General features: G+C 44.3%; 1 protein-coding gene across 2 annotated transcripts; it reads left to right on the top strand.

The window, feature by feature from the left end:
- The first annotated feature begins 942 nt into the window (after window positions 1-942).
- Window positions 943-22,437, top strand: YWHAE (tyrosine 3-monooxygenase/tryptophan 5-monooxygenase activation protein epsilon). Of its 2 annotated transcripts, XM_054085131.1 has the most exons (7): window positions 943-1,138; window positions 10,450-10,649; window positions 16,110-16,216; window positions 17,062-17,268; window positions 17,482-17,618; window positions 19,938-19,984; window positions 21,506-22,437. In XM_054085131.1, the coding sequence occupies exons 1-6, from the start codon at window positions 1,075-1,077 to the stop codon at window positions 19,943-19,945; spliced, it is 723 nt and encodes a 240-aa protein (XP_053941106.1). In that variant the 5' UTR covers window positions 943-1,074; the 3' UTR covers window positions 19,946-19,984; window positions 21,506-22,437. The 2 variants fall into 2 exon arrangements, with proteins under 2 accessions (XP_053941106.1, XP_053941105.1); XM_054085130.1 differs by lacking the exon at window positions 19,938-19,984 and having other exon boundaries at window positions 944-1,138.
- Window positions 22,438-22,595: the final 158 nt, after the last annotated feature.

The following is a 22,595-nucleotide window of genomic DNA, read 5'->3' as shown; positions in this document are numbered from 1 at the left end:
CCTCGTCCCCAGCTCCCTTCCCTTCACTGGTCGCACTCCAGCCCATCAATGTTCTTCTTGGAGTGAGGGGCCCAAACTGAACCCAGGATTCGAGGTACGCAGTGTGAGGGGGACAATCCCTGCCCTGCCCCTGCTGGCCACACCATGGCTGATAGAGGACAGGGTGGCGTTGGCCACCTGGGCTACTGCTGGCTCGTGTTCAGCCGCTGTTGGCCACCACCCAAGGTCCTTCTCCACCAGCTCAAACGCCTTCCTTTCAGATACGAGGTGCACCGAGGGAGCCTCCATCTCTGTCGCTCCAAAGCCTCGCAGCAGCACCACAGCTGTGCAGTATGAGTAGTTCCTATTACAAAAAGTGGATTTTTTTTTGTTTAAGCTGAAATAGAATTAGGTTTCATCTAAATAATTGTATTTTTTGAAGGTTAGGCAGAATATCCCTCTGATAACGTGTTTTTTTATAGCGTGTTTTCTTTCAGACAGTGGTTTTTTTCACACTGTTCATTTCTTTGGAGACGATAACGCTTTGTGTTCAGGCCGATCTGTGTGGAACAGAGGTGTTTTTTCCTCTAATGCCCTCTATTTGCAGCCTTTCCCCATCCCAAATGCAGGGTCAGGCAGAGCTGGCGGCAGCTCCCAATCAGCAAGAGTTGGGACAGTTGTGAAATTCAGAATAACATTGAAATTAGTCCTTGGGAAGTAATAGAACATGGATAAACGTCTGGGAGGATTTATCCACGTGCACGTAAGCGGGACTCTCTCCTGTCCCGGCTCCTGCCTGGCTGCATGTGCCCCATGGAGCTCGCGTGGCCCAGCCCTGAGGACGGATGCTCGTTCCCGCGGGCGCCATCCCGCCCGTTGCCAAGGAGCCGCCGTTGCCATGGAAGGCGGAGGGGGGGGGGCGGGGGGAAAGGGGCGCCTGCGCGCGCCACGCGGAAGTGCCCGGATGTAGGGGGAGGCGGTGCTGCCGCCATATTTGCCCGGAGAGCAGCGAGCTCGGAGCTGCTGAGTCCCCCCCAGACCCATCCGCTTCCATCCGCCCCGCGCAACCCCCGACGCCGCCCCCTCCTGCACGACATGGACGACCGGGAGGACCTCGTCTATCAGGCCAAGTTGGCCGAGCAGGCTGAGCGCTACGATGGTGAGCGGCGCCCGGGCGAGGCCGGGCGAGGCCGAGGGGAGCAGGAGGGAGGGAGCGGCCACAAAATGGCGGCCGCGCGGGGGGACGTGCCGGGGGGGGGCAGACCCGGAGGGAGGGGGGCGCACACAAAATGGCGGCGGGGGGCGCCGGGGAGCGGCGAGGGGCGCCGGGCGTGGGGGGGCCCGGGCCGGCGGGAGGGCGGGGCGGGGCCGGGGCGGCGGCGGCGCCGGGGGGAAAATGGCGGCCGCGAAGGGCGCGTCCCGGGGTTGGGGGGGGGAACAAGAGAGCCGCCCTACAAAGGGACCCCGCGCCGCCCTGGCAACGCCCCGCTCCGCCGAACGAGGGGCGGCCCCGGGGGGAGAGGCCAGGCAGGGGCTCCTCGCGGTGCGAGGTCCCTGGGGGCGGGCAGCGCCTCCCCTCCGCTGCCGTCCCCTCCTCGCCCCCTGCTCCTCCTCGCCCCCTCCCCTCCTCGCCCCAAAGGCCTCGCCATGGAGAGATCTAGTCCATGGTGCTTCATTAAAGGTTGTGCACACCATTCATTATGTGGTAGCAGTTATTACAGATCACTTTCCTTCTTACAGTGTTGTCTTTTCGTCGTTTTTTCCCTTTTAAGTTCCCCTGGTATGCCTGATCATTTCATATCTGGGAAAAAAAGTGGTAGAGAGGAGCATGTGGCCACTCTGGGTGGTGTCTCTTGGCCCCCAAAATGTCTGCCTTGCAACCGTGTCTTTAAACATTAAGGTTGGAAAAGACCGGTAAGATCATCCAGTCCAACCATCAGCCCAACCCCACTGTGCCTACTCCCTTCCATATAATAAAAAGGGCCTTTAATTTTCTTGATGATGCTACTCCTCTGGGAGTGTTACTTATGCCCTAAAACCTTACGTTTATTCATTTAAAGTGAAATAAATACCCTTGTACGTATAAAATGTGAATGCAGTGCACTTCATTTAGAGGTAGGAAGACATTCCAAGTACTTTCTGTTCATAATTTCCATGAACAACATGACCAAGCTCTCACCAAATGACATTTTTACTGAGTTCTGCTTAGAAAGCTACTGAAATCACTGTTACAAGACATCTGGAAAATGCATGTTTTGGGAGGAAAATAAAAACTACATCAAAAAAAGTAAGGCCCTTCTGTGACCCTTCTGGTAGCAAAATATGATAAAACTAAGACTTCCAGTAAATGAGAGGAGTCAGTCTCCAGAATAACTGTAAGGACTTAACAGAAAAAAATGCACCCACTCCACCAAAAAAAACCCCAGATAGACGTGGGGGTACAACTTAATTGACTTGGGCAGAGTGAAGCATGCAATTCCATATTTCACAGTGAGTGTGCACCTCCCGCTGGTGGTCTTGTGGATTTTTTCAGTATCTTACTGCCTACCCTAAAACGTGTGCAGTGGGAAGATGTGTTTCCTTCCCCCTGACCCCCGGTCCCAATTCCAGCTGCATTCCTGGAGTTGGTCTGGTGAGCAGGGAGGGAAGGGGTTTCCACCTGGTCTGGATGAGTCAGTGCAACTGAAAGTGTTGACTTTGGTTTGAGTGGAAACCAAAGTTGGATGCTGGACTAACATCCTGGGGGATTTGTCATCTTAGGGAGCTTTTGAGGCATGTTTGTCCTTCTGGACTTTTCTTAAGTCAGCAGTAAAGCCATGCTTTAAAGTCATCACTCCCTGCCCTGTTGCAGAGATCTGCAGCGCAAAAGCAGTCTGACTTCCTGGTGATTAATAAAAATTGATCAGTAGGGGTTGCCTTGGTGCAGCATTGCCCTCGGTGGATTTTCTGTCCTGCCGGTGTTGTGGATGGTTGCAAAACGAGCTGGCTTGGTTGGTTGGACTCAATGATCTTAGAGGTCTTTTCCAACCTTTATGATTCTATGAAATGTGAAAGACTTCTTAGGCTGTATCACATAATACATGGGTGGGTGGTGATGGGGCCGCTACCATTTAGCAGGGAACACTAAAGATAAAGTTGTTGTGTTTAAATCAGTGGCATGGTTTTTAGACGGCCCAAGTTTGTTGGAATCGAGTTGGGTAGACAGATTTAAGGGTCATCCTCCAGTTCTGCTAGCTGTTCTGAATCCATCTTCATGTCCATGACCTGGAGGATGTACTGGAGATACTGCTGTAGCATTTAACTCTGTATTCTTGTTCAGCTGAAACAATTTAAACTATTGGTGTAATTTGTTGCTCTTTATATGCAATAACTGCAGTTTCACCAAGATCATAGCCCAGACTGCTGAATAATGCTAGGAACGAGATGGTTTGGGAAGCAGGGGAAGTGTAAGTTATTCTTAATTTTGCTCTTCGGTTTGTTCTTTGAAGTACACACCCATAACCTCAGCATTATTCATTGGCACAAGTTAAATGGTGCTATGGTAAGTACTCTCTGCAGATACCCTGGAATACAAATCTCTTGTGTAACTTGAATGTGAGCTTAGAATGACAATTCTTTGTGTTTCACGTTAGGAGAACTTTAAGTTCTATCCCATCTTCTATCCTGGAGACTTCATAAGTGGTGGGCTGTTTGTTGTGTGCATTTCATGGCATTTATAGCAGCGCTGAAGGTGGGCATCCAGCTGTGGTTGCTTTGGTGTTACTTACCTGACCCGCTTAGGGAGTTCACAGAGTCTTGGAAGCTATACTGGTGAACTGCTGGGAATCTGAGTCTGTAACTGTGCTGTCCTCAGCATGATGGCCCAGATTAAGGGGACAACTTTCTAGGTTCTTCTGCAGTGTAAGTAGCACTTAAGCCCTGATCCCTAGAGATATTAAGAGATTTGGGTGTCAGACTGCCTTCATGGGTCTGCTTAGGCATGTCATGACAGATCTCGAAATGCCAGGAAGCTTTGTCAGAAGTCTGAAGAAACAGCAAGTGAGGCTATTATTCATGGAATAATACATACCATACATTGTCTTTTTTTCTGGAAAACCATTGGGGCAGGTAGCATTGTGTTGGTTTGTGAAATTACCTTACTAAGGTTTGAATTCTTTATATCAAGAGAATGTGTTTATCTTTGTTCCTCTAGACTGCTGCTGAATGTCAAAACTGATTCTTCATAGTGGAAGCAAGGTGTAACATCTTTATTTTAATGAGATGAAAAAGACGCTAGGACACAAGATAGGGTGTCAACATATACTTAAACTCTAAACAGCAGCTTTGTGCTACAGGTCTTGATGTATACGACTTCAGATTTGCATACGATGTGACTTATGTGAGGTGAAATGGGTGTGTGTGGTGGTTGCTCTGCCTGTTCATTGTCATAATTTCTGGGAATATAGTTGTTAGGCTCTTTTATGCTTATTTGCATAAAACTTGTACCTTTTGGTAGGTGTGGCATGCTCTGCATAGGGAGCTTCAGATAGGTTTATCAATCTTCAGTACCTCAGATGTTGCACCCTGCTTTTGATTGCCTGGAATCTACTTAGGGGGCTTCAAGCACATGAAAAATGGCAAAAATGGTGATGTGTAAGGATAAATGCTTAAGTTTCTAAAACCATAAAATGAACTAAGGTGCAATGCTAGTGTTGCAAAGTGGGGTGAACTAATCTGGTAAGTCCCTGTTGGAAGAGGGGTGTTCTTTCTGTCCTGGCTGGTTCTTAACATTCACTTTGGTTCCAGTCTGACCCTTGGAGGCAGTTCAGTTCTCTGAATTATAATCAAGATTCTTCCCCTCCTGGTTGTTTTCTGAGTTGGTGACCTGAATCAGCCAGTTGAGAGGTCAAAGAAGAGTTGAGCTGGCATCATAGAACTGGTGAGGATAGAGAAGAAAGCTGCCTGCTTGCAAGCTGCTGTGCTGGCTTGACCATCTCTTCAGTCTCACTTGCCAAATACAAGGTGTCTTAAGAGAACAGAAAAACCTAGTGCAGGCAATGGAATAGCGTGTTCGGAAGGAGAGTTCCTAATGAGTGGAAAGATGAGCCCTGCCTTCTCTTGGCTTGCTTTGGGAGCTAATGACTATAGTGAATGGATGGTGTGTGTGGCCAGGTGGAGGCCTGCAGTTCTAGGGAAGACTAATCTCTTACAGTCATCGCTTCCTGAAGAAAGTATGCTTGCCCCTATTTCTTCAGCTCTTCTTTTGTCTTTCTGTTTGTTCTTAGCAGTTTGCTGCTATGGTTAAGTTAGTACGTACTATTTGCTTCCATTTTTCTGGATCACTTGAAAATGTGAGCCTGCTTCCCAGCACAGATCAGTGTGATGCCACTGGTGAGCTTTCTCCATTCTGAACACTTGAGTCTTATGTTCATACCCTGTTTCCTGTCTTTCAACCAAGTGTTTATCCATGTGAGGACTTTCCTTCCTATCCCATGGTAGTCAAGTTCCTTAAAGCACCTGGAGTGAGAGACCTTGTCAAATGCCTTTAGGAATCCAGGCAGACTCTTATCAATGTCTTCTTGTCCACGTGCTTGACTTGTTCAAAGTGTCACAGATTTGTGAGACATTACTTGCAGTTGCAAGCAGCTGTGCTCCACGATGTAGTGTTTATGCGTATACCTGCTCACTGACGGTTTTTATACAATTCCTGTTAAGTTGACCTCTTGTGAGTGTGCTGTTAATGGGGTTGCCCTTCCAATTGAGTGTCTGCTGGAACCCTTCATGACAGTTGACATAAGGTTCCTTACTTTGTGTTTGCTGCATGTATTGAAGTCTGAGAGGTTATACACAACAGTTTAGGATCACAGGCTTTATTTTGAGTTCTTGATCACCTTTTGTTTGTGTCAAGAGTACAAGGCTAGTACTTGTACTGAGTCTTCTCTGTGTGCTAGTCATGGTGCACAATCTTATTTAGTGAACACACGCAAGAAGACTTGTTCTTTCTGCTGTGTTCTTCACATCCTTCTGTCACACAGGATGCTTGCTCCTTGGCAGCTTTTAGCTCTTGAAATGCTGAAACAGATACCGAGCGGTAACTTAGAAGCTTGAAGATCTTAGTCTGTTTGGTTTCCCTCAGATAAAGGGTATAGAAGGGATTACACTTAAAACACAACTTCAGGTTTTTTGGAGTGCTGTGCTTCTGCTACTGTTATATTCATAGTATTTGAGAATGTCACCTTCTGGCTTTTCTGAAGGTTCATTTTGATTTGACCCTTCAGTATGATGACCACTGAGTTTTCTTCACCCCACCTTTACTCAACAAGCTCTTTTTTTCTGTTCTTCAGCTTTCTCACTGAAGTAGTTCCTCTTTTGGAAGTTAAACAAACCACCGATAGATCTTCTAGCTCTTGTTTTTCCTGTGGTAGTGTTGAAACAGTGTGTGCAGTGGCAAGGGATAGTTACTGTAGCAGTGAGTTTGGAGTAGGTTCTGCGTATGATTGAAAATCAGATTAGGAGTGCCCCGTTGTATGCTATAGAACTGGGTGCTTCATAAAACAACCAAAACCAGTCGGGTGCTGCAGCATCATGGTTAGTGAGAGGCTTAAGCATTAGAGGACACCTCAGGTATTCAACATTGCAAATAGTGTCCCAGCAATTTCTCTTCTCCATTGGTCCCTGTTTGGGCCAAGTGGTTTCTGTTACAAGCACAAGGTTTGATGGCACTGCTGTCGGGTCCCGCTGTGTGATACATAGTGCTGCTCCTTTGATGTGGTCTGCTGTTTCTTGAGCTTTGAATCCTGTATTGGGAAGATTTTTAGTCTTTCTACTAGATTTGTCATACATGATCTGTTTCCATATTTCCTTACACAAGGACATTCCAGTTCCCAGAGTTGCTTGGATTTCCCAAGCTTGAGAAGCAACAAATACTTAAAGTTTCTCATCTTTGTCTGGTGAAGAGGCATTCATTTTTGTGAGACCTGGTGAGTTTCCTTCTCAGCTGTGTCCTCTGTTCAAGGTCTGAGGATTGGCCCCTAGCTGATGGTTATCAAACACGCACTTCTCAATGCTGTAAACTTCCCCAGTACTTTGTAGCTAGGAGAAAGGCATAATCTTTGTCTTCCATATTAAAACAAACAAAAAAGAATCCCAGGCCATGTTCCAGCCAATTTTGTGTATCTTTTGTAGGTACCACTCGGCCTAGTCCTTGGACACGCAAGGATTCTCCAAATCCTTGGTGGTTTACACACTGTGCATGTCGTGTTGCTGCTGCTGCTCTGCATCGCAGTGGATGGAGATGAGTCAGCAATGTTTGCAATGAGAGGAGCCAAGCGTCTTAATCATGGTAGTAGAATGTAGGAACTAATAACGCCCATGCCCTTTTTCAGTGATTTTGTCGTATCTTAGACAGTCGTGTTGAGCCTCCACCTTTTTTCCCAGAAGAATATACAAGCTTTAATACCTGATCACACCGAAAGTCTTATTTTTTGTGCTATTATAACAACCAGCAGCAAATGCCTGGGGAAGGATATAAATCTAGGCCAAGCATGGCTTCTCCAGAATATTCTCCTGTCCTTCCATACTCTTAGGCTTTTGGGATTTCCTGCTCTGGTGGTGGCATGATAGTGTCAGCCACACTCAACTGGAAGACTGGAACTTAAACATTTAAACTACACATCTGTCTTTTTGAATCTGCATAATGCTGCTTTTACCACAATGCAGTAGAAGCGTCTCCAAATTGTGTATGCAGGGAGTTGTCATTACTGCAGTGATGCTTCTTACTGAAATAGAATTGCAGATTTGCTGTTTGTCTGGAATGGTCTGTGAGCTTTTCACCTCCTTGTCGAATCTTCCAGATAGGTAAAGCTGTGCCTAGAATATAAAATACTTGTTCTGGTGTCATGCGTAGATGAGTTTGTGTTTGTATAGAAATAGGCTTCTATATAGAACACACAGGTATGCTGAACTCTTGCTTTTGTAGTGCCTGAGCTCTTAAGTTTATTCACTTGGTTTAAACTTGCAGGGCTGGGTTATAACTTTACCGTGGAAGTCTGAGGTGTATGGATAATACTGTCTTCCCTTGTTGAAATACCAGTCCAGATTTTTATAGCCTAAGTAAGATTGTGCTGTTGACTAAAGGTAGAAACTGTGGGTAGGCTGATAAATCTTTTCTCTTTGAGTAAGACACTGTTTTATGGGTGAGATTTTAGTCTGTGGTTGTTGATTTAACTTGTAATAGGATCAAGATTTTGAAGAGAACGACCTTTCAGTTCCTTTATTCAGTGCATTAAGAGAGGCTGTGTTAGTTGGTGAGGCTTTAGGGGGGTTTGTGCTTCATCACAGATGAAGAAAACCTCAGATGCTCCCCCCAGCATTTTATTATTAGTGACTGTCGCTGAGCAAAATCTGTATTTGGCTTATTAACAACTCGTGGCCATAAAAACTTTGGGGTGACAGTGCCTGCTTTCTGGGAGTTCTGAGCAGTTGACTTCTGGCACTGTTGTTTTCATGGTTATGGTGGGTCTGTGAGATGATCATCCATGACCTTGGCAGAAGCCTGAAGAGATGCAGCGGGGCTGGTAGGTGCTCACAGAGGCTGTGTGGCTTGTGGGGCTGGGTTTTAGCGATGCCTCTGTAAAAGCTATTGCTCAGCATAAATTTGATTTCTCCTCCTGTGCACGGAGCTATCGGACCTTTGTTTCAAGGGTTGGTAGATGTTCAGGCCAGTGATCGATAGAATCCTGCAGAAGCTAAGCAATTGATTAGATTTGTAATGATGTGTTCGAGTGTGTTCTGAGAGCGAGATACACATTTACAGCCAACAGCAAGTCTTGTGGAGATTGTTTTTATTTTAAATTTCTGTGTTGGACAGATCTGCTTCTTGGGAAGAGATTGTGAAGGGAACCTGTAGTACAAGTCAATAAAACTTGCCTATCTTTTTCCCCCAGTTGTTGTGATTTCCTGGTGCAGGCCAGAAGATCCTGGAACCCGTTATTCTACGTGTTCCTCACCTCCACACTTCAGGAGTAACTATTACCTGTGTCAGTTTATTATATGAGATCCATGTGAATAGTTACTTGCCTTCATAGAGAGAGAGGATTTCTATAGAAGTGCTGTAGTATATCCCTTAGTCCTGGCGGGGAAAAGATCGAGTCTGAGGTGTCTCATTGCTGAAATAGCTTCTGCCTGTTAGGGTTGTCAGCTTTTTCTCGTGTGCCAAACCTCAAAATTAAGCTTCATGAGTTTCCCATCACTTGGTCTGCGAGGGCACAGAATGTAAGAAGGTGAAACGATGGGGGGAGAAGTGATAAATGGGCAAGGTAACTAGGCCACAGGGCAGAAAGGCCTCATTTGAGAGGAGGCCCAGCCTGGTCACATCATCGTGCTGCTGGCAGAGGCTCACTTCGTGTTCTGGTGTGCCACTGCCTGGCAGCCAGCTAGGAAACGGTTGTCCTGGTGAGTCGATGGGATAGTTGGGACTTGGTTTCATTCGTTAGTGGTCTTGTTTGCCGTCTGTGGGATTCCCACCAGTTCTAGAAGCTGGATGATAAGTAGTGAACGAACGAAAGCACCGCGTGGCAGGACAAAACCTGTGATTCCTGGGTGCCCTGTGCTAGGCTCCATTTAGCATACATTCAACACTTTCTGCTTTTATTTTTCTAGTGGGTCACAAGCAATCATGATGTGGTTGAGTAGTGAAAGGATTCTAACCTTCCTTAAGGAGTTCTAGCATTTGCTTCTGCTTGCGCATAGGAAAGCTATATTTATTAGTGATTTTTTTAACTTCAGGTTTAGAAGTCCTTTTCAAGTAAATGAATTTCTTTTTTTGTGTGTTACTTTTCAGTGTAAAGAGCTGCTTGGCTTGGATAGGTAGGGCTGCTCTGGTTATTCTCAGGATGACTTTTTTACTTCTCCAGGCACCTGATTTTTCTTTCGTGGTTCCTTGTGGAACTTTGACTGTTTCCCTAATAGCAGTGCTCTCACTGCTTTACATCTGTTCAAATCTGGATTTTATTATTTTTTTAGTTACCCCATTACACCCTAGTTGACAGATCAGTGGAGCATTCTGTAATTCTTCATTTTCTCCTTACTGCACTGAAAGGCAGTTCATGTTTGCATGTGCTTTTCTCACTGTTCACTGCCTTTTTTGAGGCACTTTGAAGCACACACGTTCCTGTAGGACTGTACTGATAATAGTTATTCACTGTGAAAAACATGGTTTTTGTCTGTCTCTTAAAAAAACAGAAGTCAAACCCAATCTTTAAATAATATTTTGGGACCCTTGTCAAATGCATTTAAAAGAACATCAAAGACTCCCTTTGTGTACATGCTCATTGATTTGTTTGGAACACTCTGGTATGAAAGTGAGGAATAACAGTGTATGAAAGGAGGGTGGAGCCTGTTTTCGTAAGCTGTCGTTAATTTACACCTTCTGTTGAATGGTTTGAAAGATTCTTTAGCAATGAGAATAATTGTCTGACCTTTTCCTCCTAGAAATGGTTGAGTCAATGAAGAAAGTGGCTGGAATGGATGTTGAGTTGACAGTGGAAGAAAGAAACCTGCTTTCTGTTGCGTATAAAAACGTGATTGGAGCCAGAAGAGCTTCTTGGAGAATAATCAGCAGCATTGAACAGAAAGAAGAAAACAAAGGTGGAGAAGATAAATTAAAAATGATTCGGGAATATCGGCAAATGGTAAGATGAAGTTAGTATTATCACATGATGCCACTTAGTTAAGGTCCAGTTTTGTTACCCTTGATGTAAACGGCCCTGCTAGTGTAGGCTTTCTGCGGCATGGTGACCTGTAATAGTGACAGTATTGAAAGGATGAAGTTTGTTCCTTGTCTGGAGAACAAATGTACGTGATGAAGGGGAGAGGTTGGGCTTTCTTGTGTAAACACTCAAAAGGGTAATAGAGTTGAAGGAGAAGGGAGGGCTTTTCCTCCAGTGCATCTATGTATTGGCTCTGTATTGAACTCCGCTGGCACTTTGCTTCTTCCGTCCTTGCTCAGGCTGCACATGCTCAGGAGGTTTTATTCTTTCCCCTTCCAGCTGAATTACACAAGCAGCTTTTTTTTTCCCCCCCCCCCCCCCAAAGATTAACTGTGTCAAAAGAGGTGTTTGGCTGTTAAGCTCCTGCTGCCGATGAAAGTTGCTTTGGATCTTACAGGCTTTAACGCCGGATGCTTTTGCAGTCTGTCCTGCAGAGCTCAAAATACCAACCGTTAGTTGAAATGGCAGTGGGGAGGCATCTTCGGTGTTCTTCTTGACATAGAGACAGGCAGCATAAAGCCAAACGGCCACTTTTTTTGACTCCTTTACCTTGTCTTTTCTCTCTGTGGTGGCCAATGTACATTGGCCTTGGTTTGCTCCTTTATCCCAAGATGAAAACTTTGCAGGGATTGTGTAAACTAAGTGCTCAGCAGTTGGGTGACTGTGAGGAATAGTTGCCTACTTGGTCTTGTATGGAGCTGTTATTAGCTCAGACACCTTCTGCCTGCGTTGATGTGAGTGCTGAGAGAGCCATACTATGGCAACATCTAATTCCTAAAATGTAGATTTTTAACTTTTTTTGTCCCTAAGGTAGTCAATCACAATGGTAGCATTTAAGCAAGTTAGTTATTTAAAGCACTCTGTGTTCCTGGGGATGGGGAACATTAAGATATCATGGTCATCCTAGTGGTGAATCGTGTGTGTAACAACCTCTAGGGCCTTGTTATTTTCTCCCTTGAGAGGGGAAAAATTGATGCACATAACTGCATGTTGAGTCTAGTCAGTGTGTGCAGCTTTCCCTAAAATGGAGAACTTGGAGGAAGCTTTGACTTCCATCAGTAAGGGCTGATGAAACCTTCAGCTGGAACAGCGAGCTGTTGTTCCCTCTCTTCCCTGCCTTCCTTAAATGATGTTTTAGCATGGAGCAGGAATGGTCCCCTGCCATGTAAATCCCTCACATTTCTGCAGAAGCTTCATCCCCGTTATCTGGGGACAAGTGCTTCCACATGGCTCACATCTTTACTTCCAGAGAAACAGTGCAGTCTGTTATATCACCTGGCACCAATTCATATACCACCAATAGAAATGATGTTGGCTTGGAAACGTTCTCTCAGGAATGGCTCTGGACTACTTTCTAGTGACTCACGGGTTTTCTGTTGCGCCCTGGAATTGTTGAAGTTGGGAGTTTCTAATTTTGTGCTGGCATGCTGATGGGATGAAGCTCTGCCAGTTACATACAGTCCCAAATAGCAATTCTTGATGGGTGTCTAAAATCTAAGAGAACACATAAAATAATAGCTGTCTGATTGTTTAAATTCATCTTACACTGTGCACTTCCAGTTCTTCTTGCACTGTGTTTTGTGGGCAGTTGCTACCTTCTGCCAAAGATCCTTTAATAGTGAAAATACTTTTTTCTTGGTTTTGAAAGGAGATGCAAAAAAGGCTTTGTGCATCTCCCTTTGAAAGAGAGCGAGGCTGGTGTGCAGGAAATAAGTGTGTGTGTGGTCCTTGGGGTATCTGCCTGTTGAGAGGGAGGGAGGCTGCGTAGCATGCAGTACCATGCCAACAGTGTCTTCAGCTGATAAATCCTTGAAGGGAGTAGCATCGCAGTTGCATTAGGTGAAGGAGTGTTATGGAGAAAGGTAAAGTAGTTCCATACTGTAGAAAGACCAGATGTGTCTGCTCGGCTCTGGCCCATCTTTTCAAAGAGGCTTCTGTTTATTGTCTGCAGCTGAAGACCAGGTCCTGTTTGTAGGTGCTGGGAGACTTACTATGGGTTAGAATCTGCTAGAGGAGAGCGTGGATGGGTTTGGTGAGAGAGTGCAGGAGCGGTAAGGGTCTGAAGAACATGTTGTGAAGGTTGGGTGATGTTTATCGCTGTTGCAGTAGTGCAGCTGCCCTGTTGCCATGCTCGGTGCCTCTCTGAAGAGGCAAAGCCCCGTGCAGGCTCACTGAGCTCAAGTGGTTATGCTCACCTTGTCAACAAATACCCACTATTGCAGTGTCTTTCAGAGTGAGTTCAGTGGTTTTGGGACACCATTCCTAGCTTTCAAAGGCTCTGAAGAAAAGCAGAGACAAAACCACTGTATGGGGACTGACAGGCCAAGTTTAAAGGGAGTGGGAGAGAACCAGCATCTTTCTTGCCTGCCTCCAGAACCAGGGGTCACCTGGCTCAGCTGGAGTGCAGTTCTAGTTGAAATGGGAGGGGTGGTTTGTGTGAAAGTAATGATTTGATGGTTTTGGTCTGCATCAGTATTTATTATAATTTATCTGTGGCTCTTAAACATTTGGAGTTTGAGCCCCTCACCAGTGTGTCTTGGGGCAGAACTCAAGGGATGATGTAGTGTCTGAGGCACATGCTAGGCAATACTGACGGGTGATGGGGGATGCCGGGTTGTGTTTTTATCCCAGCCGCTTAAGATAAATGTATCAAAACACATAGGTAGCCTTAGGGGAAAATGCCACTTACTCACTTCCTTTGCAGACAGGGTGCTTTTCTGTGGCCTTGGATACGCAAAAGTAGAGCCCCTGGCTTTCTCATTTGACTGCATCTCTGTAAATGAGAAAACACACTTGCATTCTTCATCCTTGAGAGGATGAAGTGGTGTATGCCTTGCGGTAAAAGCAAACCCCTAATAGCACAGGACAAGTGCTCACCTTCCTCTTACTGGTGTGTATTTGTGCCATGTGAAAATGTGTGTTTCTAGTGCTCTGACTTGCAACCTGGGTTGGATTCTGGTACAACTGCAAGACTTTTTTCTTCCTCCTCTCTTCTTAGAAGGGTTTGTCTCTGAAGTGGCATAAATGTAGGTGCTCTGTCTCTGTCTGTCTTGGGAGGGAAGGGAGGTTACAGGCTTTAGCAACTGTTTCTTACCGTTCTAGTTTTGTGTTGCACCTCAGTTGTGAGGTGCAGCTATTTTGGGGGCTACCTATTAAAACAGGTCAAAGAACTAGTACAGTTGCTTCTAATAAGTTTCCTTATTTAGATCACCAGGTGGTTTATGAGCTTCTGTATCTGCAGAGCTAAGAACACAGTGTGGAATCTGATTTAAGCCAGCACTGCCACTAAAATAAAGAGGCAGGGTGGATTGTGGGTGCTTCTACGCATCCACCAGGGTGGGCAGGCTTTTCTTGTGATCAGAGCCTGTAGAAATATGTATCATATTTGGAGCTGGAGTGATGATTAGACCCTCATCCTACCTTTTTGGAATGCTCTGAGCAGGTTTAGCGTGGTTTGCTGCTTTGCAGAGCTCATTGAGCTGCTCTGTCTGGAACAGATCCTTTTTGTAAAATAGCTTTTAGGGTTTTGTTGTCATTTTTTTGTGTCATTCTTAATCAATTTGATCAGTATTAAATCTTTTTAAACTAAGCTTGGTCAGGCCATTTACACTCCCCTGGATAGCGGCTGATCGCTGATAATGTGTGTGACTGATCCTTTAAGCAAAGCTGAAACAGGTCTGTTTGAGATGAAATAGAAGTTTGTACATGTATGGCTCTTTAACAAAAGAGGATTAGAAACTGATTTAATTCTTTGCAGTTTTGCTGAAGATCTCTCTGCAAAAGAAGTCATTGAAAAAGAGGATCAAGAGGAAAGAAGTTTGCAGGAACTGACTGCTGGCCAAAGGTTTTATAGCTTTTGTAGCCCAAGAATATATTAAATAAATCCTTCTCCAGGGACCGTATTTCAGCAACTTCCTTAAGCGTTATCACGTAACTCCCAAGTACAGCACCTAACCCTTCCTCTGAACGTTAGGGCCTTCTGACATTGGTCATCTATAAAATCTGCTGTAGATTAATTTCTCTAAAGGAACTTCTGCAAATCTGTGGAGTCATTTTGTACAAATTGGTATTTGTATTTATGTGCCAATTTAACACATTTTGGATCTGTAACAGCTTTTGAGGAGATACGTTGGTTAGAAACCCAAATAGTTGGGAAGCTATGAGTGATAAAAATATTACATGGCAAGTAAAATGCGTAAAGAAAGAACTAAAGGGAACTGCATGGGTGGAAGGATGGGAGTGGGTAGCAGGGGCTGCTTGTGTAGTCCATGACATGCAGTTCCTGGTAGTTTCTTGGAATTGATGTTGATGCTTTTGCTTGAAAACCTTCATGTTATAGTTCATAAAAGTAGCTTGAGCCAGAGTAGCTGGGACGGGTACTGCAAAGTCCTCCCAGAACAGCAGTACATCACTGTCTGAACTTAACCAACCACTCCTGCGGTGGTTCACGCAGGATGCCCAAATCAAGTCTGGTTTTGCCCAGCCAATGTGATGTTGAAAGACAGGTTTTGGCTTTTTTTGGTATGCTTAGTTTCTTTGCTTTCAGGTGTGAAACTTCTGTGGTAAAACACCTCATAGACTGTGTTTGTAGTCTGAATTAGAAAAAAATGAAGGTGATGTGACTGTGTTCAACTTTGACTTTTAAAATCCAGTGTCTGTTTTTAAATAAGGCTTTTATAAATTGGTTTTCTTCTGCTACAGATCTCCCTGTTACTGTTTGATTTCTGCTTTTGCTCTTGAGTTACTGCTCTTTGCCCTTTTTTGCCTACTTCTGAAGTCTGTCTGCTGGAGTTCATTTTCCTTTCATATCTGACCTTTTTGTGTGTGTCACATCTTTGTTTTGTTCTGTTACGCCATGACTGTTGTCTTAAGACTCTTCTGTTAGAGCCTTGCCTCCTAAGTAGCCACTAGAAACTCGTTCCAAAGGTGCCATTTAACTTTGGGAAGTAATGGCGTTTAGTGGATTTGTATTAATTACCTTCACATTGTCCCCTTCCCCTTTACCCCTTAGGGCAACCTTCCAGCATCAGAAATGTAGGGAATTAAGAGTTGTGCAAGGCTTGCAGTGAGGAATATATCCTGAGACTAACTTAATGCAACTGGCTAGCAAGATGTCTTGCAGGGAATTTATAGTTCTGCTACTCAGTTACGCATTTCATCATACGTCAGTGCTTGCCTCTTGTGTGCGCCAGCCCAGTACCCAGAACAGTTTTGCTTAATGCAACTGTCGTGCGGCAGCTTTGTGTTTTCTTCTATTCTCACCCTCTTTGGATTTTTATGATGTTGCCTGTTTGATATTTGGATATTTGTGAGATAGCTCTTAGTCTGATGTGCTGACGTCACCTCCTCTCTTCATTTTGGGTTTATTTTTTGTTTTAATAGGTTGAGACCGAACTGAAGTTAATCTGTTGTGACATTCTGGATGTACTGGACAAACACCTCATTCCAGCAGCTAACACTGGCGAGTCCAAGGTTTTCTATTACAAAATGTGAGTATCTTCTGAGTCAAGGACCTCCAACTGTACCTGAACTAGAGACAGAAACATTTGTGAGTATCTTCTGAGTCAAGGACCTCCAACTGTACCTGAACTAGAGACAGAAACAAAGTAGCTGTGCACCTGTGGTTTGTCCAGTCACCCACAGTAACTTGCTAGAGGGCAGTGCAGTCCTGTCTGTCCACTATCTGTCTGTGTTTGGATACCTTTGAGGTGTTACCGTCGTGGTGGTGTGGTTTTGGATAGGTGATGTTTGGAATAAAGTCATGAGAACTTTCATGAGAATTTAACATTATCTGTTGTGCAGCTCTTACACGTAAGAACTTTTAATTCCCTGCTTCATTATATTTTTGCATGAACTGTACGTTCCTCATAGAGCAGAAAACTAGGTAGGCAGCTAATGGTCACATTTTCCAGATTGCATTATCACATGAAACTTGGCCTTGGAGTGTGTTGCTGTAGTCACTAGTTTGATACATATTTTGTACTTTGGGAAGCACAGGTTACATCTTGAAACAATCAGTGTTTTCCCCTGTAGCTGGATTATCCATATCCTTCAGATCAAAATCCTGTCCAGATGAGATGCCATTGTCTGTTTTGTAATGTAGGAGGTAATGCTATGATTGTTTGTACTAATGCGAAAAAGTCAGTTAACTCGAACTTTTTCCTGCCTCATGGTTTCAGATGCACTCAGGTACTACTGTGCTGTTGCCTAGACGCTAGTTCAGCAGCAGTCTTCTGTGTGTGAATACATAAACATCAGGTTCAGTACTAAGCTGTTAATTTGGTGGCTGGTGGGGACATAAAGCTGACTGACTTGTTGCTATTTCTGTTTGCAGGAAGGGGGACTACCATAGGTATCTGGCTGAGTTTGCCACAGGGAATGACAGGAAGGAGGCTGCAGAGAATAGCTTGGTGGCTTATAAAGCTGCTAGTGATATTGCAATGACAGAACTCCCACCAACACATCCCATCCGCTTAGGACTTGCGCTCAACTTCTCTGTATTCTACTATGAAATTCTTAATTCTCCTGATCGTGCCTGCAGGTAAGTGGTGGCTGGGAAGATAGAAAGATATATAAATGTCAAACAAGCTAGGAGGGGTTGCTACGTCTGTAATTGCTTTTTTTTCGGAGCACAAGGCACCAGTAGTCGGTGACTTGCTGTGTTTGAAGTCAGTTCATTGGAAAGGTTTTTGCTGTGTTCTTCTGGATTCTGCTTAGCAACATAGGTTAATTGTGATTTGTTCTGTGCTTACAGGTTGGCAAAAGCAGCTTTTGATGATGCTATTGCAGAACTGGATACACTGAGTGAAGAAAGCTATAAGGACTCTACACTTATCATGCAGTTGTTACGTGATAATCTGACACTATGGACTTCAGACATGCAGGGTGATGGTGAGTAAACGCTGCTCTGAAGTGATGCGGCCCTGATCTCTGTCCAGAAAACAGAGCATGAAAATGTAGATTGGTTTGGTGTTGTACTCCTGTCTTTCCTTGTAAGTGATCTTCATAAGCTGCTGTCCTTTCTTAACCCTGGATAAGTTGATAGAGGTGATGGTCGTTGCTTCTGAGAAGCCTCTCAGCTCTCACTTGAAGGAAGGAGATATGGAATTAGTAACATCGATAGTTAATTTTTTCCCTCCCCCTCAGGCTGTTCAGTCATGTGTGATTATTTTAAAAGCAGTGACTTCATTTAACTCTGCTTTCCTTTCTTAAGGCTTGTTGGAATGGGCATCATTCCAACCAGCCATGAATTTCCAGTGCAGGAGGAAGTATTGCAAATGATCTAGTTCTCCCTTTTTGTCAGGTCACTCAGCATTTCTTTTGTCATTTCGATGCCATCGTATGAATCGCATCACCGTACAGCAGTTTGCATATCTCTTGCTCTTTGTGTGAAGAGTAGAGGAAAAAGGAAAAGAATTTTGTAAAATACTTTGTTAGTGGAAAAAAAAGAAGTGTGGGGAAATTAATTTGCTCTTAGAGATGTTTGAAGCACTTCCCTCAATAGTCCTATTGCCAAAGCAGACATGAGTGTATCCCCTGGCAGTGCGTGAGGGTGGGAAAGTGATCGTTCTGTACACTGACCACTGGCAGCTGTGCATACACATTTTCCTCTTTCACATACCGTGCTAGGTATAAGTTAGTTTTTTTAGTTAGTTATGCCTTCGGTTTCACTCATTGTTGTGCCAAATTAAATATTCTATTGAAAGAGTAAACTCGCATTTTCTACTGCAAAAGCTGTCCTGGAGAGACAAGTGAAAAGAGCTGGCCACCTCCTTTTGTAACATGGAAGGGGAAAGTCAGGCCTGTTTAAAGTATGTTGGATTTGAAACACCACTGCTGCTTGACTTCAGGAAATAAATTACCTACTTTTTTTTTGGTAAGGTACCACTTGAGGCACAGTGATGTCCACACGGCCTTGCTTTGAAGCACTTTACTGGTGTAGTGTCTGTCCAAACACAGTTGTGATGTCTCTGCTTTTTAGTGGTTCCCTGTCGTTGTGTAGGGTCACATTGATGAGTTTGTCTTGAAGAAGTATTGTTCCTTGCTAGCTTCCAGCTCTTTGCGTAGATCATGAGCACTGGGTGTCACAGGTTCCGTTTTATGCCTTTGAGCTTTTGACAGAACCAGGAAAACACTGAATGCACTGGGTCTTGCCTCCTGGGCTTCCCTGTATCCCAGTGCCCGAGTCTCTGGTGAGGAACCACCTCTTGCTTTCGAAGGTGTAAAATTGATGTGTGGAAGCACATGTACAGATGTACGTAATGTGTGGAAGATCTGTACAGACAGCTCTGAATGCTGTGGTGTTACCCGATGCCTTCCTCGGTGTGGTGAGGCAGTGGGAAGTCTGTTCTCAATGCTCACAATTCAGATATGACCTTTTATTTTATTTTTTAAATTGATCCACGTATCGAGGTTCTCAGTGGGAGCACTGAAAGCCATTGTTGAGAAGGAACCAGGCTGGGTTGCTGTTGTGAGATAGCAGCACTAGAACATCTCCCAAAAGCTGTCTTGGCCTGCATGCGAGCTGACTTAACGAGTCTCATTTATCTCATGTATTATAGAGGTTCAGCAAGATTATTTACAGAAGCTCAATTTATTTTTGCATAACTAGATTTCTTGTTTCCTAATTGTTTCCATAGCACAGAAAAGGAATATTTTTGTTGTTCCTAAAGTATTTCAGGTTATCCTCGTTACTTAACAATGCAAGCCAGAAAGATCATGTTTGCAAAATGTAAAATACTGCAGAACTGCATAAAGCAGTGGTGTGGTTACTCAGATCCACAAAGAATGTGGTGTTCGTGGACTGTGTTCAGACATAAGTGCAAAGTTGTTTTCTCCTTCCCTCATGCCGTGCTGACCCACTGAGTGCATTTCAACCTGTTGCTTCCAGAGCTCCGTATTTCCAAAGTTGATGGAGCCTTAGAAGATTGGTGAAAGTTAATAGTGGCACTGAGAGAGACCATCACAGCTGTTTGGGCGGGAGGACTCAGAAAAGGCTTGTTTATTTGCATTAAGCTTTTGTCTGTTTTGATCTCGGTGCAGGCTGTAGGGGATGTATTTCTAAAACCAGGTGTTCGTCAGCTGCTGCGCTTTCCCATCTCATTTACTGTACCTCTTAACCATGCTGTAGACGAGCTGTTTAGTTTATTTTCACATTTGTAATGTCGTCTTCATATGATTCCTGTTTTCCCCTTCTTTCCTGCTGTATAGATTCCTAAAGGGAAGTCCAACTGTTCATTTCCTAAACACTCTACTTTGTAAGTCTTTGTCATGGCTTAATGAACTTTGCAGCGTCAGTTTTCTTCCAATCACTAATCGTGCTTGCCTCTCACACCTGCTGCTGATAAATAGCTTGAATCTCAGACTCCATTCCAGAGCTAAACGATCTTCTACCAGTCTGTGACCTGTTACCCCTGCCCAGGTCCAGCACGCTTGACTAAGATCCAAAGTAACTTACGTGTTTGGGAATTGACCTGCATACCTGGATGGATATTAAGAATATTTGGGCATGAAATACTTTCACAGTTGCCTGGTACAGCAGTATTTGCTTAAGTGCGTTGGCTAGAGCATGCTCAGATCGTCTCTTGATCATCTCCCTGGGTTAGGGCCTCTGCTTTCCTCTCTTAAATGATCTGTGGTGTAGTTTTAAATGTTGGATATCGGGTGTCTTGTTTTCTAGGCCACCTCTTCCAAAATCTGCCTTATATTATTGCTGCTGATAACCCTGCATCTGGACTTGCTCTGAGCAGGCTCTGACTCTGCTGGGAGTCATTGGTCTTATTTGATTGGATTTTATTGCAGTCCCTTTGAAGGGTGGTTTTTGTTTCTTGCCCTCAAGAGAGTGCCATCCTACACGGTTATGGATAATTGTAGAGAATATATTTCTTGGTTTCTCTTACCAATGCAGTCGTGCGTGTGTTACGGCATGAGCTGAAGTACACAAAACTCTTCCTGTTGCAGTAGGACCGGGGCAGAGACGTGCAGAGGCGTTGCATGCATCTCACCTGGGGGGCAGCTGAGTAGAACTGCACACTGACTGCAGGGTCGTTCTGGGTGGACTGCCATTGCACCGCATGTCGCAGCTGGGTTGGATGGGTCCCAACGGGCTGGTTTTCAAGAGAAATTAATTTAAATTAAAGCATTTTTCTTGAATAACCTTAGGCTTAGGGTTTCTTCTCATGTTGGACTGGAAGTAGGGACACTTTTTCATATTCCTTTTGGTGCCTTTAATAATACATGTCATCAGTGTTGTTTTATAAAATGGGCTGCACGACTTCACTGCTGTTGATTTAAGTGGATTTGGGTAGAAGAAAGTTCAATTTCTTTGCACTGTTCTGGTCTCATTTCTGTAGCTAGTGAAGAGATGGCCTTGGTGTGCTCTGGAGTAGAGTTGAGGCTTTGGGGAAGGTACGTTCTGACCTACAGCCGTTCCGGTGACTTCTGTCTTGGCTGTTCATCTCCTGGCCAACAGGACTGATCCTGTGCACAGCCTCACTTTTTCGGAAAAGATGGTTTGTTTGTCCTTAGGACAGAGAACATCTGCTAACGTCCTGCACTCCAGTTCCCTCTGAAATGTGACTGAGGTGATGATTACAAGGCTTAACTTCCATGGGAACGCTTCACTCAGGACTGGCTGTTACGAGTGCGTGTGCGCCATTTACGCAAGCGTGGGAGTGAGCGTGTGTGCTTGCATGAAAATATTAATCTTTAGATGCTCGTTAAGCCATCCTGCAGGTCTCATTCTTAAAAGTTAATGTCTTCCTTAAACACTTTTGTAGGTGAAGAACAGAATAAAGAAGCGCTGCAGGATGTGGAAGATGAAAACCAGTGAGACACAAAGGCCAACAAGAGAACCCATCTCTGACCACCCTTCCCCCTCCCCACAAAACCCCTCAGTGTCACTCTGAGAACCACCAAATCTGACTTTTACATTGGGTCTCAGAATTTAGGTTCCTGCCCTGTTGGGTTTCTTTATTTTTATTTTTTTTTACACAGTTTAAAAGTTCTTAAAGGCAAGAGTGAATTTCTGTGGATTTTACTGGTGCCAGCTTTTAGGTTCTTTAAGACACTAACAGGACTGCGTAAGGCTCTTTCAGCATTACTGTATTGTCTCCTGCCAGAGGTGGCCAGGTTGCCCTTCGCGGTGGATGTTGCACCTGAAGGCCGTTTAGACTTGTAGGGGAAGAGATTCGTGACGGTGAGGTAGTGCGCATGTGGTGGCATTTTTCTTTTTTTTTTTATAACTGTTTAAACCGAATTTTATACCAATGTTTAAACTTAATTGGGTGTTTAGATTGAAGTTACAGGTTGCATTGGGACATTTATTGTAGTGATTTTACTGTATAAAAACAAAAAGTTTCCAAACTGCTGAAATGTTGCTGAAAATCATGGTGCTGGTAACAGTTCAACAATCCGTGGCTGCTCATTCTTGCCTGTTCTTTACTTTTCCTCAAAGCAGGTTAGCATTGAAGGTGGCATTGATAAGCCTGCATGCGTGTTCAATATTTTTTCTTTCCCCCTCCCCTTTCCCCATCTCCCTTCGCTCGCTCAACCTCTTTTGTTCAGTATGTGTAACTTGAAGCTAATTTGTACTACTGGATATCTGACTGGAGCCACAGATACAGAATCTGTATTGTTCTTACTGAAACACAGCATGGAATTAACATTAAACTTAAATAAAACAAACCTAAATTAAAAATGCCAAATATCACTATGACTTTCTTTTCTATTTTAGTTATTTCAGCAAGAATAACTTTGCTTTGTTGCTTGTAATAGGAACATTTGGAGGGAGAGACAGAGAGAAAGCGAAGTAAAAGCATTGTCCTTCAGAAAGGAGGTAAAGTAAGATTGTAAGTAATACAGCCTCCT

This window comes from Cuculus canorus, chromosome 20, assembly GCF_017976375.1.
Source record: "Cuculus canorus isolate bCucCan1 chromosome 20, bCucCan1.pri, whole genome shotgun sequence".
In the NCBI taxonomy this organism is placed as follows: Eukaryota; Metazoa; Chordata; class Aves; order Cuculiformes; family Cuculidae; genus Cuculus; species Cuculus canorus.
Note: the sequence above shows the minus strand (reverse complement) of the source record. Positions and strands in the feature narration are given on the sequence as shown.